Here is a 22,835-nt window from a genome sequence, read left to right as displayed (position 1 = left end):
ACCTCTTCCAACAAGTTTCATGGGAGAAATACATAAACACTTGCTGAGCAATTAGATATGCCCAGAGGACAGTGCAGTAAGTAGGTTTCTTACATATCTGATGGGATTGAGTATTGGACTCCTGTTGTGTGTGAAAAATAGATGAGCAATAAATGTCTCCTCATATACATGTCTGTCCACATAATTAACAACCTATCGGCCACTATTAACCGAGTTCATTATCCGTTCCCCCTCCCACCACATCCACCCTCTGTGTACGCCCCCTTCTGAAAGTGCTGGACATGTGAAAATGCCCAATAACAAAAAATATTTTAAAAACATATCAGCCGTACAGCCTTCTGGGAGTGCATAATTTCAGCTACAGTAATTCAGAATAAGCAAAATATTGACCAGTTTCGGCATAAAGTGTCTCCGGCAGAGTCAGGCTTGCTTAAACCAATGCTTGCAAACTGCCAGATGTTACAAGCAAGTACCCTTCCTTGAAGATATGATATAATACGTAATTCTAAATCGGCATCGTGAAGAGTACAATGTATATTGTGGAGAATATAAGTAACACATTAAGCTATATTCAGGAGAACTATTTGAATGCTTATCTTGTATTTGTGGGATTTCTCTGGGCACTGATTCACAACTTACAACAGTACAAATAAAGGATTGGCCTCTATTCCCAGCTGGACCTCCATCAATGTCATTGATCCGAGGGTATACTATTAAAATTATTATGCTGCATTAATCTGGAGCTTGTGTGTGTTCACAGAGTGCTGTCTTCTGTGACTCTACGTCGTCCGGGCGCTAACGCCGCTCCACTCATTTCCGCGATGGCGATGAACATGGCCGACAACCACAAGGAGAGCTGGGAGGCGCTCGTGAACCAGGTGGAGAAGTACCGCCGCCAGACAGGCAACGAAGTGGCGCTGCTCACCGCCTACCAGCCCCGCACGCAGCCCGGCGTTCTGGCGTACGCCGTGCAGGGTGGCGGCACTCTCGTCGAGGCCACCCGCCGCTTCCTTGACGACATCGCTGTCTGCCACCGAGCCACCATTCTCGTGGCGGCGCGCAAGATCCAGGGGGCGGCAGCAGTGCCAGCGCAGCCCGACAAGCAGGGGGCCAACACCGCCGCGGGCTCCGACAGAGACATTTACTCGCAGAGCTACCCCTCCATCTACGGCCGCGGCTCCTTCTCCGCCACGCCAACGGGCGTGCGGGAGCCGGTGTCGCTCGTGCTGCACAAGGAGCGCAGCGGCGAGCCGGTGCCCAGCCTAGACCGCGCAGACGCCGGGCAGCCGGTGAAACGCAGCATACAGCAGCAGCAGCAGCAGGAGGAGGACGACGATGAGGACGACGAGGAGGAGGACGAAGAGGAGAGGCGACGTGACAGCCGCGATGCCGGAGGTCAGTCTTACTCGGTCGCCCGTTCTGGCCAAATCCACCGTATATTGTATACTGTTGTTTTAAGATATTTTAACTTTATGTTGGTGGATCACACGAGCTCTGCGTGCAATCAACGACGGCCTTCCTTGGGATTGGAGGTGGCCCAGGGGCAGGCCAAAGCATGGTTGAGGCCCGTTTCGGACATCGCGATCTCCGCGGCATATACTCGACATACTATCGGGCACGTAACAAGGTTGTCTGGCGATGTCTCGTGAGGAACACTACATCTCGAGCTGGGGGGGGGGGGCTGCCACTGATTGTGTTAAGCTGTAGCATCACATGCAACTGTTGTACTCGGCCTGTGCAAGGATTGTGTTGCCTAATCGAGCTGTGGAAACAAATATAACATGGCAAAAACTTTACTATGAATGTAATAGCTGCCTGTGTGGTCGCTAATGTATTGTCTCCCTTGATGAACATCAATACAAATTCAAATTGTATGCTTTTTTTAGCTGCATCCCCTGCTGTCATCTCATGCGGTGACATCACCTTCACTTCTTTCTCTTCTCTTTCTGCACCATTATTAGGAATCTTCTACAATGTCATTATAATCACAGCTTGTATAATCATAACACATTGCGGTGGCATTCAGCTATGTTGGGACCACATTTATGTCTCTTCGTCCGTCTATCAAGGCTTTTCATACACAGTGTGCTGGAATAAAACCGTTTTGTACGTAATTGACACTGTAAATACGCAGCATTGCAGTGTCATTCCGAGAGGCGGTATTGTCAACGGCTCTTAAACGCAAGAGTGTCACCACGAGCAATTTTTGAGGAAGTGCGTGTCTTTTGGTGTCGTTCACATGCAACATGTAATGGCACCCATTCATGCCGTAGGGTTTCATGATTTGAGCCCCACATATACTGGGATCATTGTGCTCGGACGCCAGGTGTCACATGACACTGCAGATACACAGCTGGTATGTTGGTTGTCATTGCTTATTGCTCGGCTTTCAAGCATCAGAATTTGAATATTTAGATGTCTGTACACAGCCTGGCTGTTTATCGTCACATTATTATGGTGTGTATCGTCAGCTCCTTACATTGTTAATCTGACCTTTGATGATGGTTAACCTCACAAATCTGCTGAAACCAACTGCCTGCCTACACCTACAGACGTGTCGGTATGTGATTAGAACGGTTCAGCAGGTAGGTAGCCATCCATCATGTAAAGCATGTGGTAGCCTAAATCTTGACTTCAAGCTTTTGTGACTGCACAAATTAATAATCTTTTGATCGCAACACCAATGGTCGTCTTCAGACGACCGCTTGTGTTGTGATCAAAACGTCGTAGTTTTTGTTTTTTGTTATTTGCTTTGAACCTATCTACGTGACTTTAACGAAAGACTCTAATAACATGTGGTAGCCTATTGAGACAACGTGTCTGGTTCTAGTTACACGCATTGTTGTTGTAAGTGCACCGTGTTGGGATGTTCGTGCTGTAATATGATGCAACCCTTGTTGGTGCAATTTCAATGACCCCCGTTGCCAGATCAGACTAAATAACTCCTAGCGCAGCCAGCAAGAACCATTCAGATGGCATTTTTGGGCGAATAAGAACTGGTTTTTGTGGTGCCTAACTGGTTTTCTTTGGTCAGGGATGGCACCGATCGGCTTTAAAACAAAGGCAACAAATATGTAACCTGGTCAGCTCATGGACTCTACCATTATTGATGGCGCTGCAGAGAAAAAGGCCCTTGCCTGTGTTCAGCTCATCCATAGAGGTGCCCTTTGACCAAATAGTGTCCCGTTAATCATTATTTCACCTTTTCCAGACAGCCGGAGTAAGTGTGGGTTTTGTCGGGGATTCATAGTAGGTCCCGTTATTTTAATTGCTTGGATCTAATCACAGACACACGCGCAGTGGCCCACATTTGTCAATGATGTTACAACGTATTGACACAATTTAAGTGCGTGTGTGTGTCGTGCAAAATATAAGTAACACAAATGAATATGCAGACAGATATATATTCATAATAACGATATTGTATACTGTTGACGATAATAACGTCTCTTTACATGAAAACGAAAAGTATTGTTTCCACAACCCAATGGCACCCACGGCCTTTTGGGAATGCATAATACAGGTAGTCCCTGACTTACGATGGAGATGCGTTACGACGACCCCATCGTAAGTCGAAAATATCGTAAGTCGAAAATTGCCTAGCCTACCCAGGAGTCTTAAAGAATGTTGATAATTGAGTAAAACAGAGCAATTTACAGTACCGTACTGTATAAACTGTATACTGTATGTATTTATTAATTGAAATACTGTATTGCACAGTAAAATTTTAAGTAAAAAACAAGGTAAATTCGTAGCCTACCTATATGAACTGCAATTTCATACAGTTTTTTCAGGAAACAATCCTATCTGCTATAAAAACTTTGAACATGCATTGAACACCGAGACAACTTAACTCCATCGACCGCTGGTGAGAGTGAGAGGCATCGCCACACAAGGCGGGAGATGCGTACAGAACATCCCGGCTGCGTCCCAACATACAGCATCGTACCTTGTACGCTGCTGCGTTTGCCTGTCACGCGAAATGTAAAATATTTAACAATTATTGTCATATCACCATCGTAAGATCGAAATATCGTAAGTCGGACCATCGTAAGTCGGGGACTACCTGTATCGGCAGCGTTAATTCATCCATCCCCTTGCCTACAGACATCTGGCGGCTCACTCGCATTGATGCAAGCAAGCCTGTGACTGCTGATGTGACTACAAACCGGCCCAGAGTTTGTCCTGAATCGGTGCTGCTGAAATGTGTTTAGATTTGATGATCCTATATAGCCTTGATAGAAATTAATATTTACAGGCTAAAATTATTCACTCCCAGAAGGCCGTGGAGCTGACGGGTTGTGTAAGAAATCTTTTTACATCTTATGTGGAGAGACCGATCTATGAAGGAGACATTCTCTGCTTATCTATTTCACCACAGTGTTAAACGGAATTTCATAAACAGGAGACAGGCATTGTATCGTCGAGCTGTAGTTCCAAAATTATTGTATTCATCGCCTCTTACACTCTCAGCTCGCGTACAGTGCACCTGATTTGCATTTTACCAGTCTGTGGTAAAAATCAGTGGTGGGGCTGATGTTGAACTTGAGGCAATGATTAACACGAGTGACACATCCTTGGTCCACCACTCTTTTACGGGTTCATCAGAATGTGTCAGACAGCCCAGCCGTGGCATCACATGAGCACACTGGTTTGGCCTCCGTGCCGTTTGGCACGGCAATTGTGCACACGTGACCCGCCCGACTGCATCCACCTGCACAAACACACGTCAGCAGCGCACGTGTGCTCGGACCACCCCTCGCGTCATTCAAAGCTTGTTGACCGGTCATCACCGCTTGCTTGCCTGCCTGCTGCACAAAGCACAGCCACTGATGTCCATGACAGTTGTTTACAGCCTTACCTGTAGAGAACAGCCTGATCCTCGAAGACCGGTACAGTTACAGTAATTGTTGAACCATCGTTCAGGTGAATTCAGGAGCTTAGCACGACTTGTTTACAGGAAGGGTCTGCTTTGAACGCTTGCGGTGATTTTACGCTGCTTGCCTTGCCACGTCAACAGAACCCGACGGCGTTCTCGAATAATCCCCCGCGTTTGTCTGAGGGCGAATGGCATGTGCCTATACCCCAGCCCTCAGCATGCTAGCTTGAACTCGAGACCCATGATCTTGCAGGCAAGCCCTGTGTGTCCAGACAGCTAATTACGCTCGTGCGCAGCCTGATCCGTGAGGAATGTGGCGAATGCACAAATTCTACAGTTTGGCATCGATGTGTTTTTTTGTCGGAATCATTCAGACTTTGATCAGTGAAACTTGAGGCTCGTTCTCTGTTAAGGCACCATATTGATATTTCCTCCCTGAGCATATTCATCAAAATTACGTTAGAACAATGTAGCGTATCTTTAAACGATTGCAAATACACATTGCCTTTTATAATTAAATTTGGGGAAACTGGTAGGGGATACTTAATACAACACTGTTTGTAAAGGATTTGCTTGGAACACTGGGATACAAATGGCAATCAAATGCAGGGGCCTGCATGTTTTTCTATGGTATTGTAGAGTCGTCATTTTTACAACTGGAATAACATGGGTCGAGTTAGCTATCACATTGTACAGCAACATATTTTATATTGCTTTGCACCTTGGAAAAAATACTATCACACAGGTTGAAAGTCTCTAAATTACCTTACAGTGAATCAAAATAAGTAGGAGATGGGTTTGAGTCACAGATAGAAAATATAATTATTTATATTCCGTTTTCTCAAAAAACTTTGCTAAAACAAAGCAATGTAGCCTGTTTTCGAGCTGTGACTAGTCTGCGAAGAGGAGTAACCGATTTAATTTTTTCGTGGTCTATTACTTGAGTGTCCCTTTAAAAATGGTTTCCACACCCACATCCAGCCTCCTGAAGACAGGAAACCCCTACAATCCACTCCCAGCGTGACGTGGCTGTTTGATACCAATCATGCCACCAAGCTCTCCTATCACCTCCCGTCCAGCAGCACATGTAAGTTCCAGACTGTTTTTAAGTTACTTTCTTTCAGCAGGTTATGGCACTGTTAAACGAATCACAGTTGACACTCCTAGACGCTCAGGGCAAGGGCCATCCTCGAACAATAGGTGGGTCAAAAGTCAAACTAAACTAACAATCATCAGTGCAGTGGGTGGTGCTCTTTCCCACCTGTAGTCTTTAGCTAGTGGTGGAAAGTCTAGTCCTCTCCACTTGAAGAACAACATAAGGCACCAAAAATAGTCGCAGCAGTTTATGGGGAATTCTGAAATAGGCAGTTGGTGGCCATGTGGCCGTATACGACAGAATGCCGGACTGGAACTTTCGCAACAACACTAACCATGTATTCAGGCCCCATTTCAGAACGTTTTAACACAAATCTACACTGGTGTCTTGAGGGCAGTGGGCGAAAGAGGTGTCATACCAGGGCTTCTAAATTTCCATTTCGACCACTGCAAATCGGTATGTTACTACAAAATTTGTGGTTTACGCCTGCGTAAGTCGCTATGGCGGTGCAAGTAACGGAAATTATCGCGTGGCTATGAGCAGCCAGTCATAACACTGGGCCCTCCCGCATGCGTGAAGCTCGTCAAACTTTCCCTTTTCTGCTTCCTTCAAAAAAATACAGTCCCCTTGCTGCGGACACCTTGGGTTGTTATGCTGCAGTGTGATGCACATGTGTGCTGCATTGGCATTACACATTCTTGTGGCATCCCAAATTTCAATCCCTATGTTCAGAAACCGTATTTACCCAAAGCGTTGCGCTTGAAGCAACGCCTCTGGGCCAGGCTCTACCACTCTGTAATGATGCCTGAGAAAAAAACAGACTGCTTGGAATCTCTAGGTGCTTCAGGAGGGGGAGGGGGTAGACTTTCAGTTGTCACAGTGATGAAATGTATGTCCTTGCAATATTCGTGGTGTCTCCGTTCACTCTTTATATATATTTTACCTTTCCCTTTACAGCACAAGACTAGAACTTTCATTGTGAATTTGTTGTACGTTTGTGTTTTCTATTTTGTACGTGTACTCTGTTCCATTGCAAAAGGTGCGTGCTCACTTGTACACGAAAATGCCACCGTAATATTGTTTTTCTCTCTATACACGGGCATGAGTCAGTTTAATTGATTTTCTATTTTAATGCCTTGTTGTTGGTATGTATTGCACACTGGTTAGGGCTCTGGATGTTTACGATAACCTGCAGCCCTTACAGACACACAACTGCAGATATCATTCCAGAATACTTATTGACGTGAACTAAACAATTAAACGTCTTACCAATGGGGGGAAATTATTGTCATAAACATGATGAAACCACAATTAAATTTAAACAGTCACCCAGGAAATCCTCTGAGTATTGAGAGAGTTTTCTCAGGAGTCTTCTGCTTGGGATGTTAAGCCAATTTTTGTCACTGTATTTAGTAAAAAGGTAAAGGTGCAGCCCTGCACTGGCTTGCTCGTACCGTTGCTGGTAGAAGGGCCTCCGCTAGAGACAGCTCAAGAGAGCCCCCGTTGGAGGGTATTTGGTCTACTTGTCCACCCTTGAGGCTGATTTGCTTAATTTGGGTCTTTAAACAAAAATAGTAACTATCCGCAAATGTATCGCAGATTAAGTTAGCCACTTGTCATGTGCTGCGCTTTTCCTGTAAGCCACACATTTGTCACTGCTTGACGGAGTCACGTAGCTAATTCCTCCTGTAATCCGTGGCACACCGTGCCGGTGCTCACTTTTTTTTCCCGGATTACGGAACTTACCTCTGTGGCGTGCTGCCGATTACAGAATCCACATTGTGGTCCTCCATATCTGTATGGATTATTGATATTCTGCATCCTTGTTTTATTTGATGTTATGCCAATATGCAACTCTACACAGACAAAACACTTTTAATGCATTTATTATGACATTTGACTGTATTGGGACTTCAGTCTAAATATAGTATAATTAATTTACTATGGCTTTGGTTATTTTTTAATTGCAGATTTTCCTTGCATCTTGTTGTAATCTAAACAAAAACATCCCAATAAAGTCTCATTACGTGTATTAATTGTGTAATTACTGATAGCATTTAATGTCCAAAAATATAATGATTGGACATTTAAAACATGAGCCCTGCACATTAACGTGTCTTGACTATAACAGGAAGCATTTAAGAGAATACTTCACACATGAACGTGTGTTAAACCTACATATGCATATGTCATGTACATTTTTACGGCACATTTTTCTATAATATCCAAGCTCTATGTCTTGCTGGAGAAAGTGCATTTCTATTCATTCTCTGTAAAAACTAGTGTACAATTAAATATGGTTGTAATATGATCTGCATATTTGGGCTCGTGCCTGTGTTGGATTAAAGGGCCAGGGCAATTAATCAAATCCGTAAATAACAATAAAACCCCATTACAGCAGAAAAAATGGCCATACATTCAGTGCTTTTGAGCTGTTGGTCTCGATAAGGCTGTTGTACACACTGCACATATTCGTGTGTTGTTAAATCTACTTGATTTTCCGTCTTCACTTTCTGTTGTGATGGGTTTTCTCATGATTTACAGATTTGTGTTATTCTTGCCTTTAGCTACGTTAATGGGATCCCCATAATGTAAAGGTAAGTCCTCTCCATGTATGGGCCTGCCAGAATCATTTGGCAGCAGTGAACATTGCAGTCTACTGGACTGATGAGTCCTACAGTTGTCTATGATTCACTGCTGCTACATTCTGAGTTGGCTGTCTACACAACAAAATGGCCACACATCGAGTTATTTTGAGCTGGTGGTCTATATAAGGCTGAGAGCTTTTGTACATGCAATGCACATCTTTGGGTGTTGTTGCATTTATAGGGCCACAACATTGTCAGCTCGTGAACTCTAATGTAAAACATTGGAAGATGTTGAAATGCGGCCATTGGCAACAATGCCAAAACAGATCACAAATGGTTGGTTATATTGCATATCTGAAGATGACACTAAATGTGGAGCAACACAGGCTTGTTGAAGGTCATTGTGGATGGCCCATGCCAGGCTGAAATTATGCTCTTTGTAGCTTTTTACTTTGGCACAAATAGCACTATTGAGATGTACTGGACTGTTATTTGTGAAGTCTGATGAGTTGGAAAATAAATCATACAAGTCCTAGACAAAAATATGGTGCCAATTATGTTTTAAATAGATTTCATGAACAAAAACAGCAGCTGTTTTCTTGCTTTTATACGTCTTGAATGTTTGCACACGCCTTTTTACACTGGTATCAGTCCGTGACTGAATCTTAAGTGTGAAATTAGCACAAATGTACACGAAGCAAGCTTGTGCAGTGAGTGTTGCACGACCTAACTTGTACACATTGAGAAACTTAACTCCCATGTTTGACGATGCGATCGTACACACCCAGGCTTTCGGCTTCATTGTGAACCCAGTGTTCAACACCGAGGCCCTGCAGACACAAGAGCTTTGTGTTTTTAGTTTCTTTGGTATGATTTTCTATCTGCGCCAGTGCTGACTTCAGCTGTAAATGGATGCAAAATAAAGTTGTGAGTCTTGCGAGCTTGCATTGTGTGTACGTAACCTTACATATCTGCTGACTCTTGGCCCCGGCCTTGTGACTTGTTTGGTTAACCGGATACCGTGGTTGCAGATCATAGTGCGGTTTCTGTGCGATTGCCACAGGGTGACACCACCTCTTCCTACCGGTTAGAAAAGGAGGCTTTGGCACATAACGATTAACACACCCAGCGATTCTATTGTGTAGATTCAGTCACAGTTTGTTCAAATAGTTCATAATTTTCGTCTATTTTTTTCATGCCATTTGAATGTCTTGTTTATTTTGTGTACGGTTTAATTTTGCTCCATGAGCTTAAATGTAATATAATAATTGTATTTGTATGAAATTGAAAATAACTCTTACCTGCTCGATTTTATGCATGTACCGTGAGCACACATCGATATTAGTTTGTGAACCGATGCATCATCACATGCCCTAGTAAGGAGGCTTTAGGCCTGGGTGCTGCTCAGCCAGGCACTCTGGTGGCTCTTGGGCCAGGTGTGTGGGTTACTGAGACGTTTACAGCTTCACAGGTGAGAGCGCGGAGCCTTTCGTAAACTACCGTTGAAGGAATTGGATATTTATTTTGCAATATGTCTTTAGAACCAGCGCAACACATTAGACTGTTAACAAATAAATAAAAACACTCGTCTGATTTGACGCCTGTTAATGTGACGAATAACAGGTTACTCGCGTGTTTGTGTGGTCTTATTGTGGTGGTTAATAATGTAGTACACTGCGGTACAATCTCATCAACGCGGGGTTCTGTTCATAACCGTGCATTACACCGGTGGCAATTGGTATCAGACCCCTTGAATCAGGCACCTCTTATGCGACTCGGTCTAAAATTAGTACTCAGTGGGTTTTTTGTTGGTTTGTGGTGGCTGAGCATGATGCTGGCCATTACACTCCCCCCCCCCCTTGTTATGATATGCTATCCTCTATTGTCGGACTTGTTGACGTTGATTTCCTGACGGAAAAATCGCGTTATAATAAATCATATAGGGTAAAGCACAGTCCGCGATAACACGTGAGATGCGTATGCAGGCTGAACAAAGACTGAGGTGTGTGGGTAGCAACTTGAAGTATCCAGCAGCATCCCGCATTGTGTGAAATTACTTCGAGGCAGCCGTACAACCACTTACTCCTACTCGCACGACGTAGTTCCATTCACTCAATTGCGTTCTATCTAATTCGCATCCACATTATAAAAAATGTGTACCCTAATACATTCATCGCATTGTATCCAATTCACGTTATGGAAACACGTGTTATAGGGGAACAGACTGTAGTATATTAAACACATTACTTTGCATATACCTTGGTGAGCCTTTGGTTTCCAGATCCCAAAGTAACGCTGTGGGTTTTTATTTTTTTCCTCAGGACAAGGCACCGAAGGGTGCGTGCGTAAATGTGGCAACTTAAAACAGCTGTTGAAGTGCAGCACATGGCACTTGAGTAGCTGCAAACTCAATGGGTTGTTCCCAGTGTGCCTTAGCTCACCTAGAGTTGAGTCTGCACCAATTTCAGAATGTGTGGGGGAATACAGCAACGCCGGTGGTTTTAAAAGAAAGGTGCTGGGTAAAAGGCAGCACCGTGTAAACATTTGTCACCTGAGATTCCATTTCCGTCAAGATGAACTTGTTCCAATGCACAGTCCTTGAAGCTTTTCACAATCAATGACAAAACTTACTTTTCTGTGTAATAGTTTTGCTGCTATGACTAACTATAGACTAAATGTATAGTTCATTTAAAGTTTGGCCCAATGGCATATAGCTTGAAAGCGTTTGGTAGTTACAAACCCCACCTCTGTGTTTTCTCCAGCTTGCATCCTGACTGCACTCCAGATCTTGAATTGCTCTGATTTACGATGCCTGGATGGAGACCAGACCACAGAGTGAGTGAACGTGTTTTGACGTTCGCTGGGGTGGTATATGCGTTTTCTTACGTTTAAGTAGGAGAGGCGCTGTGGACACACACCATTGTATGAGCGGACAGACGCACAGATGTACTCGAACTCATGGATGTCCAGGCATGTTTGGCAGTTGGTTTACATATTCCTTGTAGGAGTACACCAAAAGCACTTTTTATAAGAAGTATTCATAGTTGAGCGGACTTGTTTGCGTTGTGAATGTGCACAATGCTACCATGGAATCCCAGGCTCACAGTGGGCCACAATGATGGAATGTGGCTTCTAGGAACTCTGGAACATCATCCAGACATAGCACCTGGTGCAGATTGCAGGCATCGTTTCAACCCCTGAAGAAGCATTCACAGAAGCATCGAAGTGGTTGGGTTTTTGAGTCGAAAGAATGAGGGGTGATGACTGCCATCGAGAGCGAAAAGAACTCAATCCATACCGTGATAGCCTCACAGAACTGTACGTTTGGAGTGCATTGCATATAAAATTAAGATGCCACAATATTGGCATTCGAGGAGGAAACACATTTTTGTTGAGATTACATTTTCATAAAATAGTATTGCCTTGCAATGCTATGCTGTAGAAAGTGAAAATAAAAGTAACGTGTACTGGATCCAGTGATATTTGCTGTTGAATTGAAGAAGATTTAAAATTGCTATTTTGAGCGGACTTCATAGTGCTGCAACAATGTTGGTTTCATATATTTTATTAACTTAGATTTTATTGTAATATATTGGACAGTAGGTTTGAAGTGGATTCATAGCTGCACCAAAACATATCCAAGCACGGCTTCAACATAATTTAATTTATAGTTTTAATCAAAATTTAACTTGCTTTAGAGGTCATTGTAAAGTGAAATACAAAACGCAATAACCACACAAATCAAACGTCCTGTAGAACAGGTGGTGGCTATTACAGGAATGTGGCACAAGCAATTTGTAGTGTTTATAGTTCATATTCTTAGGTTTTTTCGGTAAAGTCACTTAGGTAAAACATCAAAATTAATAAAAAATAAAATAAAGATCACGACGTTTCGGAGGCAACACAAGTCTCCGTCATCAGGTGGGACCGTCACAGCCAGATTAGCTGCATTGCCTCACTTGATGCAGCTAATCTGGCTGTGACGGTCCCACCTGATGACGGAGACTTGTGTTGCCTCCGAAACGTCGTGATCTTTATTTTATTTTATTTTTATCAATTTTGATGTTTTACCTACGTGACTTTACCGAAAAAACCTAAGAATATGAATCCTTGCAGTCACGAAAGCTTCAAATCGAGAATTAATGTTTATAGTTCAATGTATCGCACATGAAGAAGGAAATTGACACCCACATAATTTCAGGTTTGGTATGAATCCCATGATTGTGCATACCAATCGTGGAACTGGTGTGGCGAGTAGCTATTGTCACATTTTAAAACAATTGAGTACCCACTGAATATCTCTTAATACGGCACAATGTTTAAACATCCTATGACAGAATATATTTTTTAATCGTCTATCGCACAATTCTGGTAATAAACAAGAAAATATATTACATCAATGTAAAACATTCCACCAATTTCATTATCAAATGTGGCACTCACGATCCACGTGCGTTATGCAGCCATATCAGATGTAAACTCTGTTCATTGTAGTTGATTAAAATATCAATAGAGTATAGTATTCCTTCATATTTCAAACGTTGAGCTGGTTGTTATACTACGCACAATTCTCAAGTGTCCCTGTAATCAAATTCACTCCCGTCAGTGAAATTTCTCATTTCAAGTCTGGCTGTCAGCATTGAAAATGGGGGGAAAAATACGCAAGTCCTCCCGATTTTCGCACTGCTTTATTAAACTTGATTTAAAAACACACACACCCTGGTTTCGCCGTCATCTGTGCCAGATTTATCCGTCAGAGTGCAGGAATCCGCCTAATATTTTGTCCAGCCACCATGGCAGCTAATTGACGGAGCCATATGCCACTGCTTCAAGACATTTTTCAGAACAAACAAGCCCTCTTTTTTTTAAACAAAAACAAGCACCCCCCTTCTCTTGCACTCTCCCTCCGAACAGGGGGTGTGTGGCAGTGGATCAATGCGATTGGTTGCCTCTGCGTAGCTGCTTCCTTGGATGGGGCTGGCTACCCCACCCCCACTTGCTGAGCCTGTTGCAGCTCAGCAAGCCGAGTCAATATGTAACCTGTTGCTCAACTCTGCTGGCTCCTCCGAGGACTCCCCAAGCCGCTTGCCTGCGTGGATGACTCGTGATGACATTGTAACCACAGACCTCTGTTATTGCCAAACGACACAGCACCACTTCCCACAGCCGCGCCGCAGTTTTGAATGCGAGCGGCACTGCGAACTTGTGTACGCTGCAAAGTCGTTTACTGTATGGTTATGCGGTTGAGAAGCCTCGTGTTTGGTGCATTGGCCACTGGAGCCGGTTTGTAAAGAGCCATGAATTTGTGTTTGTCGTCGTGTTGGAGTGTTTTTAAGAAGAACACAATGTGATTTTTCCAGGAAAGAAAGTGTTTTCGTTGTAAAGTGCAGAGCAGGTGAACTATTTTAACACCATTCTCAAGAGGAAGCCAGTGTGAGGCAATTGATAGCCCAAATCACAAAATGTGAACATTGTTCCAATGTAGATATGAGTAATTATAGTAGCAATGCAGTTCCCTACCGTGATAATTTTATCGTGTGTGCCACTGAGCCCTCAAGTCGGCACAGGATGTTAGGTCTAAGCGCGCACACTCATACCTGATTCACTGTGGTGAAGCTGAACACAATCTATATGTTAATAATAATGTGTTTTTATTTGTATATAGCGTCATTAACGCAACTGCATCACACACCACCGTGCAATTAACGAGTGTTCATACGTGTGGGGAAAAAAACAGAGATAACCCACGCATGCCAGGTTTGGGGAACACACAGATGGGACGAATGGACATTTTGTACGCACTTGCTGCACTGCCTTCTGCTGGCGAGCCAGGGTTACGGCACCCGGATGTCCACGGGCGTTTGTGTGGCGGTCCACCAACCCTCGCTGCTGCCTCCACAGTGCTGGATGATAATTATAGGCGAGGGGTATAGCCACCGCTGCCCAGAGCGGTGTTGTGTTGACGCTCGTGATATCCCAACTACATGGCAAACGAGGGGACATGGATAAGTTATCGTTTTGACTTTGTGGGGAAAAAACTATTTGATTTATCCTTTCCTGCCATGGCCATGCTGAATTGCAACAACTGGCTTTAGACCTTCAGTGGGAAGTAAATATTGTAACGTTAGTTTGTGTGCATAGTGACACTGGTTTGTTTTGACATGTTGCTAACGTAAGACATTTTCAATCGATGCTATTTATGCACAATGCTGTTTATGGGTACGGCATAGGGTAGACCTTTCAGTGTGCCTCTTATGTCACTTCAGAAATAATATAGTATGGATTGAATTACTTAGAAGATTTTGGGTGTATGTGGGGAGGAATGGTTAGCAACAGAGCCATCGGGCTGACCTGTATTGGTAAGCCATTTGGGTGCCATAAACACATGGCGTGTTGATTTTCACATTTGTCTTTTTTTCACATTACTGGTACTACCACATCCTGACCATTCTCAGTTTTTGACAGATGGCAAGGAAGCAATGGGTGTGCCTTCTAAACACCGAGGGCTTTCACATGAGCATTTTGTTAAGGCTGGAGGAGAGCTGTCATCGACGCTGCTTTTGTCGATTGCAGAGCCATGTGAAAGTTATAAATCAAGCCAACCGGTCGACTGTTTCCCTTTGAGGGTTTAAAAACATACTTTTTTTTTAACACCGCCTACTAGGTTCATGTAAACATCGTGTGGAAAGGTTGCACTGACTTGGGCGGTTATACAGTAAGAAGTACTGTGGTCTGCATTCGCTTATCGATGCACACATTGTTGTCTGGTGGAAGCAGATCCACAGTTTTTCTCCGTCTTCAGGCTCCATGTGCATGGCAGATACGAAGGTCGATAGCACAAACGCCTCACCGTGACTACAGTGGAGTTCCCACACTGTGCTGTGGAGCCACCGTGCTTCCTGTTTTGATGGACGCCAAGTGTTTCACACCATGAAGCATCTGATGCAATATTGGGCTAATCTCAAATTCAAAAAACAAAAAACACCAGGCACTTGATGTTCATTGACCCTATCTTAACATTGTAGATGTTGTGGCTTAGTACGGTCTGTTTTCCTATAACGTGGTAGTTAAGTTCCAGAAGAACACCACGTTATGGGTAAAGTCGTGTTATAATAAATAAAATGGGTTAAAGCACAGTCTTAGATCACATGAGTGATGCGTGTGCAGGCTGAACAAATAGTGAGGCGCGTGGGTAGCATCTAGAAGCATCCAGCAGTATCTCACCTCGTGTGATTCTATGCTGGGGCAGCCGCACAACCACTTCTTTCTACTCGCGCGATGTAGTTCTTTTCACACAGTCGTATTATATTCAATTCGCATCCGCGTTAGTAAAAATGTGTTCCCTAATATATTCATCGTGTTATATCCATTTCGCATGATGAAAACAACACGCGGCGTTATAGCAGAACTGACTACTACGGACTCGGTAAAGGCAGTGATATTGTAGATTGGAGTACTGTACTCTTTTTTCAAACACAGCAGAAATCCAATGTACTCGTGATCTTAAAATCTGCGAATCGCAGTCATTATTTTGGGTTGTGAATCGGCACAGCTTGCCTGTGCTGACATTTGTGCAGTAGAAACGAATTTGACATTTTTCTTTTTTGGACTTGGAAACCAAATCTAACATTTTGAAGAAAAATCCTGTAATAAATGTATCGTATATTACGTCACGTGCCGTACTTCCCCTGCAATCCACGATATTTCCACAGATTAATGGGAGTTGTGCGGTTAATTCCTTCCGGAATGTGTTGAACACCGCGTCGGTACGATTTCTTTTCCGCAGATTTTAAGTCTTAACTTTTGCGGCGCACCACGGATTAGGATTCGTCTTGATACGGTACCCCTCCCCTCACCATCAACGCATATTATTCTGTTTTTGCTGTAATTGCACATTCAGGATGTTTGTAATAAGGTGTCGAAACAGGTTGTCAAAATAATCCCCAGCTATTGTTATCAATAGACTAAATGAAATGTTGATTGCATGGCTCAGGTCGTGCATTCTAACTGGCTGCAGTACTCATTTGAAGCCAGACTCATCATCATCGTAAGGCGATGATGAGTCGCGATGCCTTTATAGAGTGGGAGAAATAACATATTCCTGCGGAGGGAGCTGGTAGGAACGTTGGGTTGCTCGGTCAATGGCCAGGGTCAACGGCGGCGTGGTGTATTCCGAAAATATGCCCGACTGTGAGGCCGGGCACAAGCCGGCGTGAGTAGGTTAAACGTTGAGTTTTATAAGGGCACCACGGGGTGACCAGCCCCTCCCCTCCCCACCCAGCCCCACCCTCCACCCAGCCCCACCCTCCCCACCCAGCCCCTCCCCACCCTCCCCTCCCCACACAGCCCCTCCCCACCCTCCCCTCCCCACACAGCCCCTCCCCACCCTCCCCACCCAGCCCCTCCCCACCCTCCCCACCCAGCCCCTCCCTCCCCACCCCCTCCCTGCACGACGGATGGACACAATAATCCCCTGTGGGCTGGTGTAACCAGGAGGTTCCTACCAGTATTAAATGGACTATGAGGAAGCATTAAGTCTGGGCACATGTTACAGAATATGAACTGTGTGTACTTTACTCAGTTATGCCAATAGCACCGCATAACGTCAGACATTGATCCCCTTAAAAGCAAGTCTCTCATACAGATACAGTTTCTATGATAAACACTGTTATTAAAGTGTATACGGGGTGAGCGCAACAGGGATACAAACATTGCACATTCTTGTTGAGAAGCAATGCAACATAAATCAATTGTTCTTTTTTCCAAATAAGGCTCACATTCATGTATTATATGTCGGCTTGGCTGAATCAATGGAATTAGAGTAATGGGGACATTCAAAAGAATGTTCTAATGAAGATATCATTGCTTTACATATCGGCTTTATTATATAAATACTGGATGCTCATGTACTTAAGCTTATAGAATCATCTGTGGGTTTGCCGAAAAAAATCAAACTTGCCTTGATCCACGTATGTGGCCTGAAGGTTGCTCTTCTAGAACTGATTTATAGGTAACTGATGCTGATGATGTGGCTTCCTGTCCTCACAGTTTAACCTTCTAAACTGCATCCTCATGTAAAGCCCTCTGTCCGCACTGACCAGTCTATTGGATTCCCCCTCCCCACCTTGGGTCATGTCCCTTTGGCTGGATATCGAGGCTCTGGGGAGGGGGGCACTGAAAGGGTTAAGTCAGAGCATGAACCTTAATAGCCCGTGCAGCTGTCAAGAGCCCACAGCGTAATTTCTCCACCGCCAGCGGGCAACGACAGCCAGGCCTACGTGCGCATATATATCAGGGTGACCTTGCCGTGCACTCCACACGCACCCCCGCGAACCCGTCGAATGAGCAATCCACTCAACCCCGGGTTGTTTACAGGATCTGCCCTAAACTAATCGGCGGCCAGATAACCTGACACCTATCAGCCAATCCTCATGGGCTGAAATAGAGCCTGGGCGGTGATGAATGGTGTCACGCCACCAGTGCATTGTGCACTGTTAGATGTATGGTGCATTGCAGTTGGATGACTCTCTTTACATTCCGCAGTTGGCGAGGCGAAGAAATTCAGTGTCAGAAAATTGGCGCAGCAGTGGAACACGCATTTGTATATTTATTGATTACTTTATAAGTTTATGAAGAGCATTTCTGTGATGAACCTAGAGTCTAGACTGAATCAGGGCCACAGGTTACCAGCTGACAGGGGTCACAATGGTAGACCAGGCCTTTCGATAAGGAATGAGCCATTCCCTGTGAGTGACATAAACATTTATGATGTGGTAATCGAGCCAATGTTCCTGCTAGCTTGAATGTGTTTTTATCTTGAACACACAAATTCTCACCTTGCGAAAATCAGTTTGCTCAGCAGATTAGTGACAGGAGAATAACTGCAATTTAGATTTGTAAAACACAGGCATTATCTTCAACTGTGTATCTTCTTTCTGCATTATTTCTGGTTAAACGTAACTTCGATGTAACCTATGACGTGTGAATAATCTATGGTAGGACTTATTAGATGCCTGGTCACGCAACTGAGTGTGTCGTCAAAAGTGTCTGTTTTGTCAAAGATAGGGCAGCGCCCATTTTCACTTGTTCATTTTGAGCCCGTGGTGGAAATTCCACATTTATACGGCAGGGCCAATTCCCCAAACAGAATGACAGCTATATTCGTCGTCAGAATTTTTATTTTGTTTTATTATTTTATTATCTCCCTTCTACGTGACTACCGAAAGAACCAAGAATATGAATCCCTGCAGTCATGAAAGCTTTAAATCAGAATGACAGCTGTTGACTTTTCATCAAGAGCTACTCGTGTCATTGACGGGCAGCAGTGTTTTCACGGTGACACAGATGCGCTGCCGAGGTTGCACCGGGGCTGCTCTGCACTGTTTAGGCAAGAGGAGGCCTCGTTAACAGTTCTGTCTTGTAACCTGCCGTGCCAACTCCAGCAAAGGAGAAAATGCTAATTGAGAAATGCACTGATTACCGGCAGCAGCACCTGGTGTTGTGGTGACTTGTGTGCAGGTGTGACGCCTTATCCCCCCTGCCCTTGTGGCAATGATAGTCGGCTTCACGGTGCACACCTGTTGCATAATAAACATCTGGGTCATGGTATGAAACGAAGCAGAGATGTCGCTGTCGGGAAAACTGATCACAAAACTGATGTACAGTACCTTTTGAGGTGCTGGCTTGTTGCCTGCATCTCAAAAGGTACATGACGTCAATGTTGATCTTTGGATTTGAGTCACTTTTTCTTGTTTTTCGAGAGCACGGTTTGGTCTGCAGGGGCTCGATTAGAGGAGAGTGACCTGCTCGGAGGATGCACATGTTTTAGTGACAGCGCCAGTAGAGCGTCAGCCTGCAGTCTATAGCAAAAGCCCCATTTTGCCACACTATAGTATTCACACTAGCGGCTTTTATGCAACACTTTATTTTCCCATTTGTGGCAATGCAAATGCTGCTCGTATATAAACCTGCGGAAGTAATAATAAAATGACAATGATGTAAAAAACATTAAACAATTTTTTATTTGACCAGGTAAGGCCAACAAGCTAAATATCTTTATTTCAGAAGCGACCTGGCCACAAATGATGGCAAAACGAAGTGGCTTATGTGGAAATTGATAGCAGCCAAATACTCGAAATGCATTTTTCTAAATGTGGAGGGAAAAAACGGAGGACCTGGAAAAAATTTCACGCGACCACGGGGAGAAACATGCAAACTCCAGGTATACAACGGTCGGGGTCGGGATCGAACACACGACCTCTATACCAGGCGAGGGAGTTAAAATCTCGCAATTCCCGCTTTCAACAGGAGCGTCATCGTCATAACTCAAAACCGTGACATTCTTAGCGCTGTGTCGTCATGACATGGAGAAGTATCGCTATTTTCTCCTTACTAGGTGATGGGTATATGGGGTCGATAAATTATTGGAAACTACACCCCCTGCCGGTTATGAAAGAGGCAACCGCCAGGGTGAAGGAAAGCTTAACAAACAATCAAATGCAACTAAGCTCACTCTGGTGTTTAATTTAGATTCGAACAGATGTCTGTCCAAAGACGATATTTGCACGTGCCGCGGTACATGCTATAGAACATTAATTTTAAAGAGGTTATTTTGTGTGCTGTGCTCAGTGGCTTCTCTTGGGAAAACTTTCTCACTTGTAATATAAACACCAGGAGGCAGTTATAGATTTGTGAACAAAGTGACTTCAGAAGGTGGTCACCCATAAAAACAGATCTACGATGCCTACATTGTCACATCTGTTTGCTTGAACGTTCATTGAGCTTAAATAATGTTTAACTAGATATGCTGCTTTAAGGCACGTAACATCAGTACTAATGCAATTTACGTTTTCAGGAAAGCCTTACAGAGGCGCACAACTCTTGTCCCGGAGGGTTCTGGTTTGGGATGTTTGACCAATTGTTTTGTAAGGAATATGTTGATTGGAGACAGAAGTCTTCTTGCTTCTTTCGGTAAAGTCACGTAGAAGTAATAAAATAATAAAAATAAAACATAATAAAATAATTAATTTATTATGCTTTTTTTATTATTTTATTTTACTTCCCTTCTACGTGACTTTACCGAAAGAACCAAGAAGATGAATCCCTGCAGTCACGAAAGCTTTAAATCGAAATTTAGACAGAAGCTGAAGCACCTGGAGAAAACGCATTAATGCAGGGGGGGGGGGTTAATACTCAAAGTTCCACACAAACAGATTGACAAGCCTACTTGCTGTGCATCCATCTTCTAGCCATCTTGCGTCCCAGGGGGTTTGGGAGTTTCACGTACCTCCCTGATCCAACAACCCTTGCTGCTACAACGCTCACTTGGGGGTATGCGTCACCTCGTTTCACCGTGCGTCACCTGTCCCATGGACATGCCAATTATGCTTATAATACGTGTTTACAGTTTTTAAATATACAATGAATCCGCGTGATATTTGCAGAGGCCTTTTTAACATCAAAATTCTAATTATATTCCGGTGACTAACACTACCGTAGCAATACTGAGTGGCAGTGCTCACGTGCTAGATACAAAAGAGTTTGCTCTATCTTTACAAGTGCTACGTTCATATTTTATGTTTTACATGTATTTTATTGCCGGCTGATCATGGGTTTGCTAGTGTGTGCGATATTCAGCGGACTTGCTATTGTAACAGTAATAGTCGTAAAATTTACGTTGATGAGTAGAAAGTCCGGGGTTACAGAAACATAAAGCGTTGCAACCTTAATTAAAATCGTCGAGTAATATTTACATTGGGTACTTTTAAATAAGATTTACAAGTGGTTGACACTTTATACAGGGCGATGAAATATTGCCCGGAGCACGTTTATAAAAGTTCAGGGCAGGACAGTATGTGTTGGGAGGATGTCCGGGAGTGCTCCAGCTTTATGTGGCAGACGTTTAAATCACAGGAGATGGCTCGTCCAATCGCCGGCAATAACCAGTGGCACTCACAGCATTCACGCTTGTTAATTTTGGATTGCTGCCATAGCGCTCGTTCCCACACAATCCATGTGGCTCGGGAAAACCGTGCACGCATGTGATATTGTGACTGGGTGTGGTGGTCGGGGCATACTTCAATCCCATGACTTGGAGTGCTTGGGGAATCTTTAATTGACGTCACTGGTAAAATCCACGATGTGTCAGTTTGTTGGGTGAGACCCATTGAGTTGGTGGGCTCTTGTTCAATTGTGACCCAGCCAAAATGCAAAAATGCACAGCTCTGGAACTGCTCGCTCATGCCACTGCTGGCGGAAGGGCCTCCGCCTAGAGGCAGTTATAGAGAGCAACTCCAGAGGGTATTTTTGGCCTACTCTTCCACGGTGGCCAAACGTCTTGGACTGTGTGGGAGAATCCACTCTTTACCCCACCACACGTGACCTACTGATCCATTGACTGTGGTGTAGCCATATAAAAGGGAAATTTGTGAATGTGTGTCTGTAGCATACTTCCCGACATGCAACAAACTTGAAATTTGGCATGTGGGTAGTTTCCAGACTGTACACAATGCAAAAAATATAAAAATAGACTTGTATTTTGGGGGGGGGGGGCGCAATAATGGATATATTTTGCATGCCAAGTGAGTGGTGACGTCACATCTGTGATGTCACCCGCATGCGGAAGCGTTACGCAGTGTGCCTGCTGACGTCAGGCATCTCCTCCCCAACCCTCCACGTAGGCCGTGTATTAATCCAAGACAAGAATCCAAGTCTCGGGCGAAGCCGGGTAGTAAAGCTAGTGTATGAATAATTGGCAAGCAAGAGAAGGAAAAAAAATTATCTTACAAAAATAAAATGACTTTCAAGTATACCAACCAGAGGGCATTTTGGACCGGTGTTATCCAGCAATGCACACTGCACCAATTTCACATCTTCTGAGTCTCACCAACAGGCTTTGGCATGTTCAATGTACTGCGAGGTTGGCGGTTCAAATACAATACAACAACGTGGCTCTATATAGCATCCAAAATGTAATCACATCTCAAGACGCTGTACAGAACATTTGGCATATTTATCACGTCGACAGAGAGACAGTCGTTCATTGTCAGAGGGGAAAAAAGAAAGGTCTTTAGTCTGCGCTTGAGCGGGGATAACGCGTGACAGCATGGAGATGCTGGGGGAAGTAAAGCGTGTTCCTGACTATAAAACCCATCCATAACGCTCTGAAGCCCTTTCAGCACAGTGCAGAAAAAGCATTTTGTGCAATACGGTTGATGCCATTCCTGCGTCCTATACCATATCTGTGTGGAGTTTTGCCAATCAATGTGCATGT

At 44.0% G+C, this 22,835-nt stretch overlaps 1 protein-coding gene across 1 annotated transcript in view; it reads left to right on the top strand.

The window, feature by feature from the left end:
• The window catches only part of AKT1S1 (AKT1 substrate 1), a 47,601-nt gene that overhangs the window by 11,002 nt on the left and 13,764 nt on the right, over positions 1-22,835 (top strand). Inside the window, exon 2 of the mRNA XM_061564670.1 lies at positions 761-1,395. Within this exon, the coding sequence (XP_061420654.1) occupies positions 822-1,395 (574 nt within the window). The 5' untranslated portion in view covers positions 761-821. The remainder of the gene's footprint in view (positions 1-760; positions 1,396-22,835) is intronic.

The sequence above is a fragment of the Lethenteron reissneri genome, chromosome 33 (assembly GCF_015708825.2).
Source record: "Lethenteron reissneri isolate LAM-NWPU_2019-01 chromosome 33, ASM1570882v1, whole genome shotgun sequence".
Classification (NCBI taxonomy): Eukaryota; Metazoa; Chordata; class Hyperoartia; order Petromyzontiformes; family Petromyzontidae; genus Lethenteron; species Lethenteron reissneri.
Note: the sequence above shows the minus strand (reverse complement) of the source record. Positions and strands in the feature narration are given on the sequence as shown.